General features: G+C 42.8%; 1 protein-coding gene across 1 annotated transcript in view; it reads right to left on the reverse strand.

Moving 5' to 3' along the window:
- Positions 1–1,343: 1,343 nt before the first annotated feature.
- Positions 1,344–17,418, reverse strand: part of LOC115097189 (fer-1-like protein 4) — a 359,866-nt gene continuing 343,791 nt past the window's right edge. Inside the window, exons 43-45 of the mRNA XM_029612774.1 lie at positions 15,996–16,276; positions 10,504–10,604; positions 1,344–6,288 (exon numbers count right to left, since the gene is read on the reverse strand). Coding sequence (XP_029468634.1) covers positions 6,108–6,288; positions 10,504–10,604; positions 15,996–16,276 — 563 coding nt within the window. The 3' untranslated portion in view covers positions 1,344–6,107. The remainder of the gene's footprint in view (positions 6,289–10,503; positions 10,605–15,995; positions 16,277–17,418) is intronic.

Genomic DNA, 17,418 nt, shown 5'->3' on the forward strand with positions numbered 1-17,418 from the left:
CTGCAAAAACAGGAACCAGAAGGGTGCCCACTAAAACAACAACACAAGTAGGACCAGACAAGAATATAAGACTAAAATAAAACATGAACATGGGAACAAGCTAAGACACAACAAGAAGTTAGAATAAGTAAGCCCAAGAGAGGGACCCAAGAAAGCTTCATATTAGGGCCTACAAGGCAAGACTCAAGAACAAGACTAGGAAACAAGAAAACAAGACACAAGGAATACAGAAGACAGCAGATTAGGGCTACTAGGCTAGAATCAAGATCAAGGCTAAGATACAAGGCAAGACAGACTTACACCATGAGTAGAACAAAGCTCTGGCAGAGTGCATATTTAAGTCGATGCAATATCATGTGCTCAGGCTAGTGCATAGGTTAACCCGCGTTTTGGATGTGGATCCATAACCCCTTATGCAATAAGGGAATTACTGCATCCAAAATGCTCGTCCAAACCAGTGCGTAAATAATAGTGCTCATCACATGAAAATGCTATGTTGATGAGGCTGTTAGCTAGTACCTCCTTATGTAAAAACATAAATGTGCACCAGATGTGCACTTTTTAACCCTCAAAAATTAATGCCAGCCCCGGAGCTGGCGTTAAGTCTTGGGGAGCCCCAAAAATTTTAACAGAAAAGCAGAAAATACTGCTTTTCTGTGATTCCTTCAACTTAATATCATGGTGATATTAAGCCGGAGGAACCACACCAAGCAGCAACGTGAAAAAAAGTCTTGCTGGCGGTCAGGTTAGAAAAATGGATACTTAATTTACAGGCGTCCATTTTCCTAACCCATGGCTGGGTAAGGGAAATGGACACTCGTAAAATTGAGTCTCCGTTTTCCTAACCCACGCACAGCCACCTCTCCTGGGCGCCCAATGCCAAGGAGTTGCTAAGGACGCACAATTTCCCCTGGTACCTCCTTTTTAACAAAGCAGCTCATTAGCTACTGCATCGCACACCCAGGAGAGGTGGATGGGCGCGCATTAGGAAAGTGGGCATTCAATCATGAGTACCCATCTTTCCGGCGCAGACATTGCATTGACCTGATTGTTAGGCCAGAATATAACAGGGTCCACACAGGAACAACTTAAGCTGCCAGCAGACAGTACAGGCATAGAATTAGGAGGATCAACCAGAGAGTCCAAGCAGCAGGGCCACAATGCTAGCAATCCATGAAGCCTACCAAGGTCCCTTCCTGTGGGAAGGTAAGAACTTCCTTACGTCCTCACATTTAGCAGAAATGTTGGCATCATTGCTGTTTTTTCTTGTAGCTTAGTTTTTATGCCCATCAATCTGTGTGTGTTAATAATAATAATTTTGATAATTTTATTTATATCCAGTCTTTCGTGACATTTCACAGCGGATTACATTCAGTTACTGTAGTTACATTGCAGCTTCAAGGTTTGAGAGCTATATTTATATGAAATCACAATTGCCTCAGGTTTCTGAGCACTGCTGGAGACTAGCAGGAATTTTGTTGAATACTCCAGTAAAATGTAGAACACAGGAGGTGAAAACATCAGAGAATGCTCTAGCAAAATGCAGATCGTAGGAGCTAAGAATGCTGGAAACCAGGAGGATGGGAGGGTCTTGTACCAATGAAGTGGGTGAAAAATCAAACAAATATGTAAAAAGCAATTTAGGAAATATGGAGATTAAATTTTCAAATTATTTTACCTAAGCAACTAAGCAGTTGCCTGAGTAAAATCATTAGCTGAAAACTACCATCTGGCACTGCATGTCAAAGTAAGCACGTTTACTTTTATCAACGTTGCAGAAGCGAAAGGTCGGGGCTGGCAAGTAACCCACAGAGGTTTTATTTTGAAATCCCCATGCCTTCCAAGTCTACAGGTATGGAGATACCCTTGGCACTGGCAGGGAGTTTCTCTCTAAAAATTCACAGACAGAACCATGGGTATGAGCAACGTGCATGTTTGAAAAATTGTCCCCTAGGTTTACTGTGCTACAAAATTATTTAAAAATGGGTGTAACTGAATGGGAAATCATTACCAATAATCACATCTTCGCTTCTGCATTGCAGTACTACTACAAAGCAGATCAGAAAATACAACCTGTACTAATAGTCCTACAGCTCAATGCTGCCAGTTAAAAAAAAAAAAAACTGTCTTCAAAAGGGGGTTAGGGGACTTCACATGTGTGTCAGCATGTTTTCTTCATGTTTTCTATTTTAAGTGTATTTTTAAACCAATATTATATTCAAATTTTACAGCCCCCTCCCCCTTTTGAAGTCAATCCCATCCTCACCACTCCATTCACCTTCATAGATTTCAGTGGCATCACACTTTTAAATATCAGAAATCCGTAAAGAAAATCTCACTCTATATTGGCTCAGATTTAGACATATATATTTATAATTCTGATACTTTGGATTTATTATACATTAACAATATTGAAAAATACAAAGACATTCAGGCCTGTATGGCTATTCATAAATACAAGCACAGCCTGTAGCAAGACCAAAACAGTGATCATTACACAGGTCAGAATAGGACATAGGCAGCTGCTGTAAATGCTCATTTATTAAATTACTTACTCTGTTCAAACATTACTGCACTGAAAAAAAAAAAAGAGGCTTGTACATGGAGTATGACACTAAAGTTTGGGAGGTATGTTACTTCTGATAATATTACTGGCTCTGAAACAGTTTGTAAATGCTCTTAATGAGTAAAAAAAAAAAAAAAGCTTTCAGATTTGGTCTTTATATTATGTAATGAGTACCATTTGATGGCAATGGATAGGAACTGCAGCTTGTGTTGCTTGGCTGGAAAAGTGCTTCTTTTGCCTGCCTTCAGATCAGATGAGGTGTATGGTGCACAGCAGATGTATGCAGTGCTGTACAGAGACACAGTATGGTCAGTCCCTTCTCCTTGTAGCTTACAGTCTAGTCGAGGCAGACAAGCAGAATATAACAGAAAGCAAATAAGGAGGCTTTGAGTTAAGATGGCAAGGCCATTAGTGAGAAGATTTAAGGTGGGTGGAATTAATTGAGGGAATGAGAAGCTTTAATTGAATAAAGCTATAGAGAATGACTTCTTTACCTGATTGGTGAATCATTAAGAAATTGAATCTTGCTCTGTACTAGAGAGGCGTAGCCACAGGTGGGCCTTGGGGGGGCCTGTGCCCCCTCATGTTTGGATTAGAATCCTCACCTCTAGCAGTAGGGTCATGTCCCATTTGAGTCAGCTCCTTAATGGAGCAAGGAGTTAGAGGGTCTGGAAGCACTGCCAATTGATGAGCCTCTATGTCTTTAAAGAGATTAACTTGGACTGGAAAAACCACTGCACCCTGGCTAAACATCTAAAAATTTGAAGACCTGAAAGTCTGTTTACTTTTGGCAGGCAATTATTTATCTCCCAGCCCCTTCAAAGTTCAGGAATGTCTGGGCTAGGTGGAAGTCTATTTACATAATTGCACCTCAGCAGCCAGAGAGATTTCCATTTGTATAAAGTAGTTGCCTTAATCACAGAGGGAAACAGCAGAGACAGGCCAGGGAGACACTGAAGAGATAGAACACATAGAATATTGCCAGAAATTAAAAAGGTTTTGTAGCCACTGCCATGAAAAGCCATATAGGATAGGGTAAGGGATGGGGGCAGGGCGGGGTAGCTGGCCACAGTGCCCAGCCATGTTAACCTTGTGCCTGTCCAAGAATTCAGTTCTGGCTAGTGGCTACACCCCTGCTATATAAGAAAAAAACAGAGCAAATGGTGTGGTGGGGGTTAGATGAAGGATAGGGTATAAGGACATGGACCCAGATTTAGGCATAAACAACACAGGCAACTGCCTCCGTTGCCACATTTTGATAGATGACAGTGTTGCTGCTGCCATGCTTCTGTCTAGGTCTGCTTCTATGAGAGTGCCTGGGGGGTGTTGTCTAGACATAGACCTATTGGTGGCCATGAAGAGGGATGATGGCAGCATAATGAAAGCTGAAACTGATCAGACCTGTAGGCACCGTATTAGGATGTGGACTGCTAAAATGCACCAAAGGCCAATGCCTGCATTCCATCCCTGTTCCAAGGATCAACTTACAAGAATGTAGTATTTAGCATGTTTAGATAAGACATAGTACTAACCAGTTGAAAAATGTTATGTTAAGGAAGTAACTAACCCACTGGTATGTAAGTTGAGGGGAGGCAACATATATAACCTGCTGTAAGCCTCAAGAGCTCCAAGTTCTACATTTGCTAAGGTGATCTGCAGTTCTCCTAAGATATCTTACTAATAAAGATTTTTCTCTGTGCTGGCTGTTGGTGTTAAGTGCTTATTTCAACCCACAACACCTCCAAGTTGCAGCTTGTTATGTAGAGTGGCAGAGCTCCAACTCTGCAGTGGCAGCAACAACTTCAAAAACTGGAAATACAGCACAGGGCCTCCAAGCAGCCCATGGTGCTCTTGCAGGCCCTGCCTCTTGTACGGGTTTCCATGGTAACCAGAGGGGACGGAGCCGCAGCAGGGCCTGAGTGTGTGCGACAGGCGGCTCAGAAGGCCCTGTGCTGAATTTCATTTTCAAAGTTCTTGCTGCTGCCGTGGGGCTGAGGCACCGCCACTCCACATAATAAGCAGCTTGAAGGCGAGGGGGAGGATCAGAAAGGAGAGGATCTGGGCAGGAGCAATTTGGGATCCCTTGCCATACCCCCTTTCCTTCTCCCTGTATTCTGATTACTTCAAGGGGATAGGACAGGAGTCAAACCTCCACCCCACACCATCCAATTAGTTCTGGGAGGGGTGCTGTGCTTTGCCTATGGGCACCCATAATCTAAATCTGTCCCTAGAGAGACCCTAAGTAGACTAGTATGCAGTTTTATATTAGCAACTTTCTAAACAGAAACCAACAACAGAAACTTAACAACAATGAGGTCAGTATTCAAAAGTGTTTCCCCAGGTAACTCTTTGAGATACCCAGACAAATCCTGAGTTTTAAAATTTCCCACCCTGCCAGATACATTTTAGCAGGAAATCATTACCCAGATAAAATTTACCTGGATATAAATAAATTAAGGTTAACAAAAACATAAAAAAATATATAAGATGATAGCTTTCTACTAAATTAATACATTTCAAGACTAGCTAGTCAAGATATCTATTAAGTTAGTCCAATAAAAGGTATCACCTTATATTTTTTTTTGTTTTTGTTAACCTTTATTTCTATACATTCAAGTGGACTAACAGGGCCAGTGCAAAAGTATTTGGTGCCCTAGGTGAACCTTTGATCATGCCCCCCCCCCCTCCTCTTCCCTCAATTTACCTCCAGCATAACGTGCCCTCCTACCAGTGGCAGTGGCACCAGCATAGTGCTCCTTTCTTTGGTGATATTGGCTCCAGCACAGCACCCCTCTGGGCCTCGTGCTTGCGGGATTTTGCCACCCTCAAAATGTTGGCTCTCTAAGTGACTGCCTAGCTTGCCTAATGGAAGCACCAGCCGTGTGGATTAATATGGTAACCACACTGCTTTATCCTGGATCGAGAGACAGTACTGGGGGGGGGGGGGGAGGGGGAGGGGAGGGGAGGCTAAAAGTTATTTAGGTAACATTGATATGCAGCACTACTTGGATAAACTTAGCCAGGTACATCTTATTGAGGAACTCTATTCTAAAGATACCCAGGTAAATTTACCTAGGCATATTCATCATCAGCCTTACCTAGGTAAGTGCTGCTGAATACCCATGGAAAGTTAGTCAGGTTACTTTACAATTCACCGGCCCACTGAAGATGAATCTGTTTATGAAGCCAGCATTAAAGCAGTTCCAACCCATTCCTTATGGCGATGCTTGATTTTGCAATTCAGCTCAGATGATACCCTGTGTCCAGCACAGAACGTGACAAGTAAAATCTAGATGAGGTCTGCACTGGGTTGACCAACGCTCTAACCAGTACTCATTAAAGAAAGAGGGACATGGAATGAGAGAAAAGCTCTGCAGTTGTGAAGACGTGACGAAACATCTCCTGTTGACACTAACTACTAAACAGAGAAACCAGTGCAGCTTATGGCTCCAGTATCAGTGACCCTTTGTTGCACGATGCAGAAGTTGGTTCATGGCACAATTTCCCACTGGTGCCTGCAGTATCTGGTGTCTGAAAGGCATTATCCATTGATGATCTTCTGACTGATGTACCCTGGCATGGTGTACAGGATGAGGAAGAGGAAAATGGTCAGGATGATAATGATCAGCAAAGCAATGATGTATTTTTTGTATTTCTTCCAGATAAAGAAGATGAAGGTTTTCAAAGGGTTCACGAACCAGTTGAAAGATGTTTTTGGACGGCTGAGGTAAGAAAAATGAGAAGACAACATATCAGATTGTTGATGCAGGAAACAGGGCTCTTTCTCCACCATATTCTCTGGGTCAAGCCTCCAGGGTGAGCTCAATGATGAATGCAGACAATATATAGTTGCACAAGTCAGCCACACATCATCTACCTGGATGCCACATATGCCCCTGCTAGCCACATTCTCTGCCACTCCCATTGCTACACATACCACTCCCACCCTATAACTCTCCCATGCCACTCCCAACCACACACCTGCTACACATACTATTGCACATTTTGCCATCCACCAGTCACACACACATACTGTCACCCCACAGTCACACACAATCACACAAACCTTGCCATCCCCACCTCCCTCGGCAATACTCACCTCCTGTCACCCCTACCTAGCCACATACACACAACCCACAACACAGCATTTTGAAGTTGCATTTTGCATTTTTTAACTTAATAAAAGCATGTAAAAATTAAAAGATAAATTAATTTACACCTTATTAAATTAAATCCACTTAAAAATACCCCATAAATTTTAATTCACGCCATGAAAACATAATGAACACCTATTTTTAGTACCCACCAAAAATACCTAGTTACCTGAAAAATAAACCTTTACATTTGAAATGTATAAACCTCGAGGATCAGATGTGCTACTTATAGTCAAGCCTTTTCATGTGCGGGTCCCCAACTGTGGAACACGGCCCTGAAAGAGCGATGGCTTATGGGGGTCTACTTGCATTTCAGAAAATGTATTAAAGCCTGGCTGTTTGGCCCTGGTCTTTAGATATTTATATGTGGTCACAGACATTCTGAACTTATTACACTGACTCTTATAGATACAGCTACACTGGCAGTGGTTACCATGGTGACAATACATTGAATATCAAATTGCACTAATTGTTTTCAAACTCATTAATTTGGGATCCTGTCCACGGCTTAATGCACTTTTGAAATCATTATCAGCCTTCAGGTCAGTTAAGATCTTCACAACGAGACTTTCTGGATGTTCCATCTCTAAAAGGTGCTGGCTTATGCCTAACAAGGGAATCTGCTTTCTCTATCACAGCTCCAGTTCTATGGAATTCTTTTTCCATGGAGCTAAGACTTTGCGTTTGTTTAAAAAGATTCAGAGGTCTGTTAAATACCTTCCTATTTAAAAAAGCTTATTACTGAATGGGGTTAGGTTTAGTATTAAAAGCTTCCTCACTATTACAGGATTGTCAGTAAGCTACCTTTCTTATGGTTTTGTTCGTTTGCTTTTCATTATATATTTGGATTTTATGAATATTATTTTGTACATCACCTAAGCCTTTATTGTGTTAGGTGATGTACAAAATAAATATAAATGTAAAATGGTATGGAATTTTAGTTTCTTAATAGTTTATAATAGGTTTTTACAATCAATTATATATGGAGGATAGCTATGGAAATTATAGAATCAAGTTGTTTTTATTTTGTTTAAACGGTTTATTGGAATTTTACAATAACAAAGTTACAAACAGCCTGGGAGGTGTGGGACACTGCAACACCGCCCAGTGTTCAAGCAGTCAAATAGTCACGTAATACAACCAAAAGCATACTATAGAATCAAGTTTAAACTTGTTAAAGGGAGGGGATTTTAGTTTCAGGATTTGTGGGAATGTACTATACATGATTTTTATGCCTTTAGTCTGTAACGATTTATGTTTGTGTATTATATGGGATGTTTAGTTAGGGTTTAATTTATTTTATTTTAGAGTTTATCAAATTTGTTTTGATTTGAGGCATGTGGAGGTCAACCTAACTTTGCTGGGATATTCAGCAGCACACCCAGCTATGTCAAAGTTATGTTAAATATGTTTTTGTCTGATTTTATCTATTTTTAAATTGTATTTGATGTTGTACATTTTCTTGACTACTTTGAGCCTTCTGGGGAAGGCAGTGTACAAATTTGAATAATTTGACTTTGATGGTGTGTAACTGGAGACCTTTGATTGATCAGCATTCCATTCTGTCAATTGCGATGTTCCTGTTCTGTTTAAGGAGCTCAGGGCTGGTGTAGTGAGCGTAGAAATGTGTAGAAAGGGGATAATTTTCAAAGGCATTTCTGTGGATAAAACATTGCTTTACTTGCAGAAATGGCTTATAACATTGCAAAATAAAGGTAATCATAACAGTAAGCTTATTAAGCTTAATCGCTGTTCCAGAAGGAACAGCGATTCATTTTTGAGTGGGATATATCACATCCAAAGAGGCTAAATCAGGTGCACAGTGGATTGCATACCTTTAAAGAGATAATAAGTATTCCAGGATTAGAAGGAGCAGTTATGATTGGTTATTGAAGTCAGTGATGTCTTAAAGGGTGGGGCTAGTAGTTGGTAGGAATAGTGGATGTTTGCATGTTTTGGTAGGGATTTATAAGCAGCCATTCATATTGGGCAGATGCAATAGTTATATCATAATACATGGGGCCAATTGTGAGCATTTATATAAAGGACAATAAATCAATGTGCTCATGCACAGCATTTTTAGACACATGCCACCATTTTTATTTGCGTTGGATCATTTTATGGAACGATGGTTGTAATATGCCATGATAAAGAGCTATAAGTAAGTAACAGTACATTATATATGGCCAGTATATTTTCTTGTTTAAGTTTTGATAGTATGTGTTAAGTTATTAAGATGTATATTACAGATTGTTGGCGCAAGGCATTTTCAAGTTGTTAATAGCATGTCCTAAGAAGGAAGTGTGTGGGTACATTTGTTTGTAATTTGTGTGAAAATATTAATGGGATTAATTATAAGCTATAGTATGTTTTTATATTGATTGTTTCTGCTCTTTAGATGGATAGTTCATTGTGCAAAATATATATAACATCATGTGTTTTGTATAATGCCAGCTGCACAATAATTTTAGACAATCTAGTGTATTCATTGTTCCCTGGAAAAGCTCAGCATCTGTGAAACTGAATAAGTTTAATGCTGGGCGACAAAAGTGTTTTGTAACTGTTTCAAATATTTATTGTAAACTGTTTTGTTACAATTATATTGTAAGTTGATGTGGTTTCATTGAAAATGTGTTAATGCCCCCTGATGAAGCCAAGTATTTGGCGAAATAAGGGCCCATTGTTGGGAATATTTGTATAAATCTTTGAGAAAAGGAAATTGCGTATATTTGGGAATATCTGGGAATTGTTTGTGAATATTGGGGTGAGCTTTTTAATGGGAGACTATTTTGTATGATATGTATGTAGTACGTTTTAATTATGTGAATGAAATAAATTGTTATTGGGTATTTCCTTTGTTGTACTATAATAGCATTGTGCACCCAATAGGCAGGAAAGCTTATGTGTGTATATCCTGTATACATATGTTTACCAGGACTAAATGGAGGCATTTCCTGGGGCAGGGTTGAGGGGTTTTCAAAAGTATGCCTGTAAAATTTCAAGAACATTTCTATGCACATAATAAAAGATACTACTGTGTGCGAGTAGTTTTGGTGGAATCAATTTCTAAGTGAACTTACGCGCGTAAGTTAATTTTAAAAATTGAAACATGATAGCAGAAAAAGACCATATGGTTTATCTAGTCTGCCCATCCACAAAACCTACTCAGCTCTACCATCTCTAATACTCCCTCAGAGATCCCCTGTTTTATTGAATTCAGATGGTGTTTATGTAGGCTATTACAAAATTACTGCTAACTGGCATATTTAAAATATAACTGCCACAAAAAGTAACTCAAACTAGCACAAAAATTAGATATCTTTGCATTGATATATTTCCCTGTACATCAGAAAAAAATACCAGCCCAGCTCAGCTTGACCCAGCCGAATCTGGCAACTGGCCATGGGAGCAGGACTGTGCTATATAACATGCTGCTATTTACTCCTACTTCCCATGGCTAATTGGCTCTTCCAATAAGCCACAGGAGGTAGTGAAGAAGCAGCAGCAGCAGCAGCCTCATCAGTACTTCTCCCAGTCCTGCAGCACATCCTGTGCCAGCTCTTCTCAAACACACAGCATCAGAGGTAAAAGAGGCAGCCGTGCTGAGGCAGCCGTGCTGAGGGGACGGTGCCAAAGGCTTATCCTGCCCATCTTCCACACGGGGCAGCCCATTTCTAGATCTGCACAGATGGTGCAACTACTGGGTCCTCCAGTTATTAGGCCCAGGGCCATCACATAATTTGTACCAACAAAAAAAATGTCTTTTCTTTCTCAGACACTTACTTGGGCTTTTCTAGAGGTTCTGGCTCTTTTCGTCCTAAACCAACTGGGTTCTTCTCAGCTTCCTCCACCGTCAACAGCTGAAATTCAGCTTCCACTTTTCCCTGAGAAAGAAAAACTTGGCTTAAATGTTTCCTCCTAGCATTCACCCCACTGTGTATGAGGATTGTAAAACCTTGTGGACCTCCCCCAGGTAGTCCCAACATAGGAAATTCACTGCACTCTCTCCATAAATCATTCTCACCCAGAGGTGCTGATACAGGAAACTTTCTGCACTCTACCGTGCACACTAGCCGTCACCTCCACCCTCAACCAGGCATTCCCAAAACAGGAACTCTCCCTGCACTCCACCTTGCAACCTCAGAGATTGCAAGTGACCCAATTCAAGGAGGGTGGGTTTTAGGACGGCCTTGGATTTCTGACAAACCCATGCATTGTGTTATCAGCAACCACTAATTTCAAATGGTAGAAACGGAGATTACAGATGCCACAATGTATTGGGATGCAAGTTCAAAAATCAGAACTGCTCAAAAGACTTTCTCCTTGAAGTGGGTCACTTGGCAGTTCTGCATACCAACCTCCCTGCCCCTCCACCACTTTCTTTGGTGGTTTCTGAACAGGAAACTGTGTGAGCTCTCCCTTTCTACTATGTTCTTTCTTCCACAAACTATTTAATCCACTCACTGCTCACTCACAGTATTCCATGAATTCCAGGTACTCCCAGAATCTGTTCAGCACAGTCAGAGCACAGGTATGTCAAGATAAAAATATCTGGAGGAGATAGGTATTGCCAGAGGAATGCCTCATGGCTGTCCTGGGGCTGATTCCATTCATTGTTTTCACGTCTTATTGCAGAGGAACTAGCAAGGAAGGTCAATCTGTTAGTAGATGATACTAAGATCTGAAGCAGGATGTAAATTCTAGATAACATAGAAATAATGAGGCCAATATTCAGTAGCTCATTCAGTGGACAAGTTATCCATCTAAAAGCTGGATAGCTTGTCCTGTATACTCAGCGGGATAAATGTCCCGCTGAGTATACTTGCTCAAAGTTGTCAGGCTACGTGCAGCCAGCTAACTTAAAATCCTAATAGGCTATGTCTGAATATAGACTTTACTTTCAGGTTTTTAATTATCTAACCTTCAGTGGCCAGATAACTTGCTTCTTATCTGGCACTTTAAACAGGAAAAAAAAAGAAAGAAAGAAAGAAAGTAAAAGGCCTAGGGCTTGGTTCTCTATAGTCCCTTATAAAAAGTTGTATCTGGTAGGGATGTGCAGAGCAAAATTTTATGTTCATATTTTTTATGTCCGAAAGGGGGTCCCACTTGCGGCCAATATGGACATAAAAAAAATCCAATGAGTTGGGTATATGTACATATGTGCAAAAAAAAAATTTAAACCCCCTCACCCTCCTTAATCCCCCCCCCCAGACTTACCACAACTCCCTGGTGATCGAGCGAGGAGTGAGGACGTCATTTCTGCAATCCTTGGCGAGAAGCATGTGACGTCGGTGGCACGTCGAGTGATGCGGCGTCACGTGATTCCCGGCTCGTTCGCGCCGGACGGCTCGTTCGGCCCAAAAAGAACTTTTGGCCAGCTTGGGGGGGCCTCCTGACCCCCCCAAGCTGGCCAAAAGTTCTTTTTGGGCCGAACGAGCCGTCCGGCGCGAACGAGCCGGGAATCACGTGGCGCCGCGTCACTCAGACGCGACGTCACGTGATTCCCGGCGAGTTCGCGCCGGACGGCTCGTTCGGCCCAAAAAGAACTTTTGGCCAGCTTGGGGGGGCCTCCTGACCCCCTCAAGCTGGCCAAAAGTTCTTTTTGGGCCGAACGAGCCGTCCGGCGCGAACGAGCCGGGAATCACGTGACGCCGGCGTCACTCGACGTGCCGCCGACGTCACATGCTTCTCGCCAAGGATTGCAGAAATGGCGTCCTCACTCCTCGCTCCATCACCAGGGAGTTGTGGTAAGTCGGGGGGGGGGGGGATTAAGGAGGGTGAGGGGGTTTATATTTTTATTTTGGCTCAACAATCGCGATTTCCCACATATCGAACATATCTATGTTCGATATGTGGGAAATCCGATCGTTTATGTCGAATCAATTTTTTAAGTAAAAAAAAAATATGAGTTGCGTTTTACTAATGCGGTCAATCCGAATGCACACCCCTAGTATCTGGCCCTGTTGGGCCGTGCACTCTCCACCTTACAAAACAATTGTTCTTGGGTCCGCAGTTGCCCCCATCCCCTTCCTTGGTTCATTTAATATTATCTTTGGCTGCTGCCACTGCCCCTTCCACACCCCTCCCCCACACTGCACCAAAACTCCCCACCCCCTGCACCCTCCTCCCATCCCCATGAAGCATAAAAATTCCCTGCCGGGTCCAGACTACATTTTCCTCTACAATCTGTTGCTCTTGACCAGATCTTCCTCTGTCACTGCTGGTCAACTCTGCCTCTGCTTTTCTTGCTCCTGCTGAAGGCACAGCTCCCTCTGCCACTACTACTATTTTCCATGCAACTCCTTCCACACTACTACAATTACCAAAATGTAGCTCATTTGACCCTGGCCCCAGATTTGTGTCTTGTAGGTCAATATGGTCCATCCTTAATCTCTACCTAATCCCTACTTAACTGCTACCCAACTAAAGCAATTCTTTTTATTGTTTCAGTGGCAGATGGTGTAAAATGGGAATAGTGCCTTTAAACTATGTTGATGTCATCAGAGGACATCTAGTGCTATGAAAGATGAAAATTGAGGTGAATATGTTCTCCTTTTTGCTTAGCCTTTTCTTCCAGTTTTTGCCTACTAGTTTTGTGTTTTTCTCCTTGGTACAGAAACCAGTGAAGGCAACACCTTTTTTCATGGACATAGTAAATCTAAAACTCTCTTCCTAGGCTTAAGGCTTAGTATCTCTTTGGAAGAGCCCCTGGGAGGAACCATGGATTTTGCTATTATCTGCCTATTTTACTGTGAATGCCTGTGGGAAAAGCTGAACTTGTATAAGATACTCTGTTTCGTGCTTAATAAACTTTGGCAATATTGGAACCCAAATCCAGGAATGGACATTTCCAGGGTTTGGGATCACAGTAAATTGGAGTGAGCCAGAAGAAGCCAAATACTTGGAGGGGAGGGGAAAAGGGGGGGGGGGGGGTCTGTTCATCTACAGAGGGAAGAAGTTTCCTTGGCCCAGTAAAAGAAAACCCTCTGAGCCTGGTCCACTACACCATCTGCTTGACAACTTCATGATATGAAGTTGGAGGGAGGCAGAGTCAAGAGGAAATAAAACTTCTTTATTTAGGGGGCAGTAGCTGCACAGAACAAAGTACCAGCAGAGGTGGTAGAATTGGAACTCAAGCATGCTTGGGACAGGTGCTATATATATAGGACAGTGGTAGGAACAGGGTTGGAAGGCTGCAGTACTGCAAACAACCCACTCTTCATGCCCTCAAAAATAGAGGCAAGGGGAGGTGATAAGGAGAAAACAAAGGGTTTGTGGTGGTGGAACATGCTCCAGCTGCATAGTCGAGGAAGGCAGGAGAGCAAGAGCAGGTGGAGAGAATTGGCATGGAAGCAGATTCTGGGGAAGGGAGGAGAGGCAGGGGGGGGGGGTGCTGAGATTAAAGAAGGGGGATAGATTGGGGGCCTCAGCTGTACAAGGGAAAAATGAGCAGAGGGCAAATGCTGAGGGATGGGAAAGGAGGCATTATAGGGATGATGGATGGTGTGGAGATGGAGGAATAAGAGAAGAAGGAAGAGTGGATGGGAGAAAAGAGACAAGAGGGCTGAGGATGTGACAGGGGGAAAGAGTGCAGTTGCTGCAGAAGGGAGATAAGACAGGGAATGGATGCTGGGGGAATGGTGGGAAGAGGAAGGGGTCTGAGGATGGGGCAGAGGGCAGATGTTGTAAAAGAGGGAAGGAGGCAGGGACAAACACTATGGAATGGGGAAAAGAGGCAGGAGGCAGAGACTGGAGAAAGGAGAAAGAGGGAGCAGAAACGGGAGAAGGGGGGGAAAGAGGCAGGGAGACAGGATGAGGAGATGGGGAAGAGACAAAAGGGGCAGTGGCTGGAGAGATGGGTACATATGCTGGGGAAGGGGACTTCTTGGTAGGATGGTAATGTCTGAGGAAGGGGAGGAAGAGAAAGAATGAGAAATGAAGGATTAGTGGAGGCAAGGTGTAAGAAATTGGAGGGATGGGAAAGGAGGCATTATAGGGATGATGGATGGTGTGGAGATGGAGGAATAAGAGAAGGAAGAGTGGATGGGAGATAAAGGAAAAGAAAGGAAAATATGTGAGAGAAAATATGTGAGAAAAGCTACAGAGGAGTTAGAAGAGAAGAGAGACAATGAAAAGAATAGAAATGGAAACCGAGAAGAGAAAGATGGAGCTTGAGTCCCCTGGTGGCAGCTGAGTATGTGATGATGCAAGGGCAGAAGCACAATGGGGAACCTCCCCCTCCCCTTGTTTGCTCATCCCCTCAGCCAGTATTTTTCTGCAGTTTGTCCCTAGGAAGGAAGGAAGGTAGATAGGTAGCTAAGTATCTAGGTTAGGAAGAGAGGAGGAAACAAGATTTTGAGTTGGGCCAGAGAGAAGACTGGTATAGACCCCCTCTTCTTCCTCCCCTCCTGTCCTGGCTGCCTATCATCTCCAAATCTGGCACCATTATTGTTTGCAAATTCACCCCTGCCTGATACTATCCAGTGACAGGGAAAAAAGGTGTGTTTACCGGTTTTGAACCAGGGTCAGCTCAGTTTAGGGCTGGTGTTTCATGCACAGATCCACAGAATGGCTCAGAAAAAAGTCAGCTCTAGACTAAAGATAGCCTGCTATATAGCCCCTGAGGATCCTGACTGGTCCTGAAGGCTTTCAAAAGCAGTACTGGAACACCTGGAGAGTCTTTCCAACATTTAGATGGCATGGAGGCCAACGGAAGGTGTGGGATACTGGACTAGACCCATGAATTCTTCCTCTGAAATGTATTAATGTTATATTGTATTGTTAAGTTATGGAAATATTGTACCTTGTTTGTAAACAGAAGTCTGAACTCCAATTGTGTTTGTGTGCTCTTACTGGAGAGAATCTACTGGAGAGAATCTACAGTAACAGACCCAGACTGTATACCTGGACTGGAAGCAAGCCTTATTCTAATTTACTGCTTAAATTTCTTGCAGTACACAAGTCAGGAACTGTTATGTTATTCTCATTTCTAATAAAACCACCATTAAAGAATAATTCTTGTGTGAGTGTAGTGCAGGGGCCTTCAGAGTCTGACATCCAGCAGTGTCACAGGACCTAAGCAACCAGATGTTCGAGCACATGCTTCACTCGTTTTGGTATGTTGTGAGCGACTCAATACCGGATCTGTTCATCATCGTCAGGACATATGTGTCCCAACCCTTGTTGGTATGTTGTATTTGATGAGCTGCTGAATCTGTTCCTTATCAGCATGATGTATGTGTGTCGGTGTGATGGGTGTTGGATATGTTCCTTACCGTCAGGATGTATGTGTTCCCACTGCTGTCTGTATACTGAATGTCCTCGGGGTTTCTGTTCTTCCTCTTCTTCTTTTTCTTCTTTTTCTCCTTGGCTTCTCTTTCCTCCCGCTCCTCATCATCCTGGTCCTTCAGTTTGATGAAGGGCCACCAGCCCTTCATACGCTTGTGTCTGAAGATGGAGAAGCGTGGCGTGGCATTGTCTTTTGACATCTTGATGGTGCATTGCTCCGCTGTCTTTGCTGCTCGAATCATATCATTCAACTTCAGTTCGATGGAGCCTTCAGAAAGAAAGGACGTAGGAGTCATGAATACACAAAGAAACATTTATGCAGATAAAATTGGCTTTTACCTGCATACATTTTCCCTTTTAAAAATATTCCCCTTTTCTGGGTAACTTTACCAACACAAACTTTTGTGTGGCCAAAGTAATCTGGACAAAAAAGGGCAGGACTGCAGGCATGGCAAGGGCAGGCTAACATGTTCAGCCAGGTAATTTACCTGCTTACCAGCTTTAAAAATATGGACCTTTCACTTACTCCTTTGCAAAAATCTGACTTCTCCCCCTGGATCCTCTAACCAGCCTTCGCCAAATGCCTGAGGGTCTTCCGAGTGCAGGAACAATCTCCACATGCTCCTACCTCAAGGGTGCCATCTTTCAAAATGGTGCTAGCTGAACTCCAGGCTACCCTATGTCCCAGCAAAGAAATGTATTTATTTATTTTATTTTATTTATGTTCCGTTTTTCTCTCGCCTCTTCAAGAAAAAAAAAATGTGGCCCAGAGGCCGGATTCCCCCACCCCAGCTCACCCTCTGGACCCCTCCAAGACTTACTAAGTACAAGGGAAGAGCGGAATCTGGGGGTGATTGTATTTGATGATCTTAAGGTGGCCAAACAGGTGGATAAAGCGATGGTAAAAGCCAGAAAGATGCTTGGCTGCATAAGGAGAGGAATGGTCAGCAGAAAAAGGGAGGTGATATTGCCCCTGTGTAGGTCCCTGGTGAAACCTCACTTGGAATACTGTGTACAGTTCTGGAGCCCACACCTTCAAAAGGATATAAACAGGATGGAGTCGGTCCAGAGGGTGGCTACTAAAATAGTCAGTGGTCTTCATTCTAAAGCATATGGGGATAGACTCAAAGATCTAAAATATCCTAGAGGAAAGGTGAGATAGGGGAGATCTGATACTGACATTCAAATATCTCACAGGTTTCCATGCACAGGAGGTGAGCCTTTTTCAATGGAAAGGAGGCTCTAGAACAAGGGGCATGGGATGAGGGTGAAAGGCGGTGGACTCAGGAGTAATCTTAGGAAATATTTCTTTACAGAGAGGATGGTGGATGTGTGGAACAGCCTCTCAGTGAAAGTGGTGGAGACAAAAACATTGAATTAATTCAAGAAAGCATGGGATAAATATAGGGG

Source organism: Rhinatrema bivittatum, chromosome 8, assembly GCF_901001135.1.
Source record: "Rhinatrema bivittatum chromosome 8, aRhiBiv1.1, whole genome shotgun sequence".
Taxonomy (NCBI): Eukaryota; Metazoa; Chordata; class Amphibia; order Gymnophiona; family Rhinatrematidae; genus Rhinatrema; species Rhinatrema bivittatum.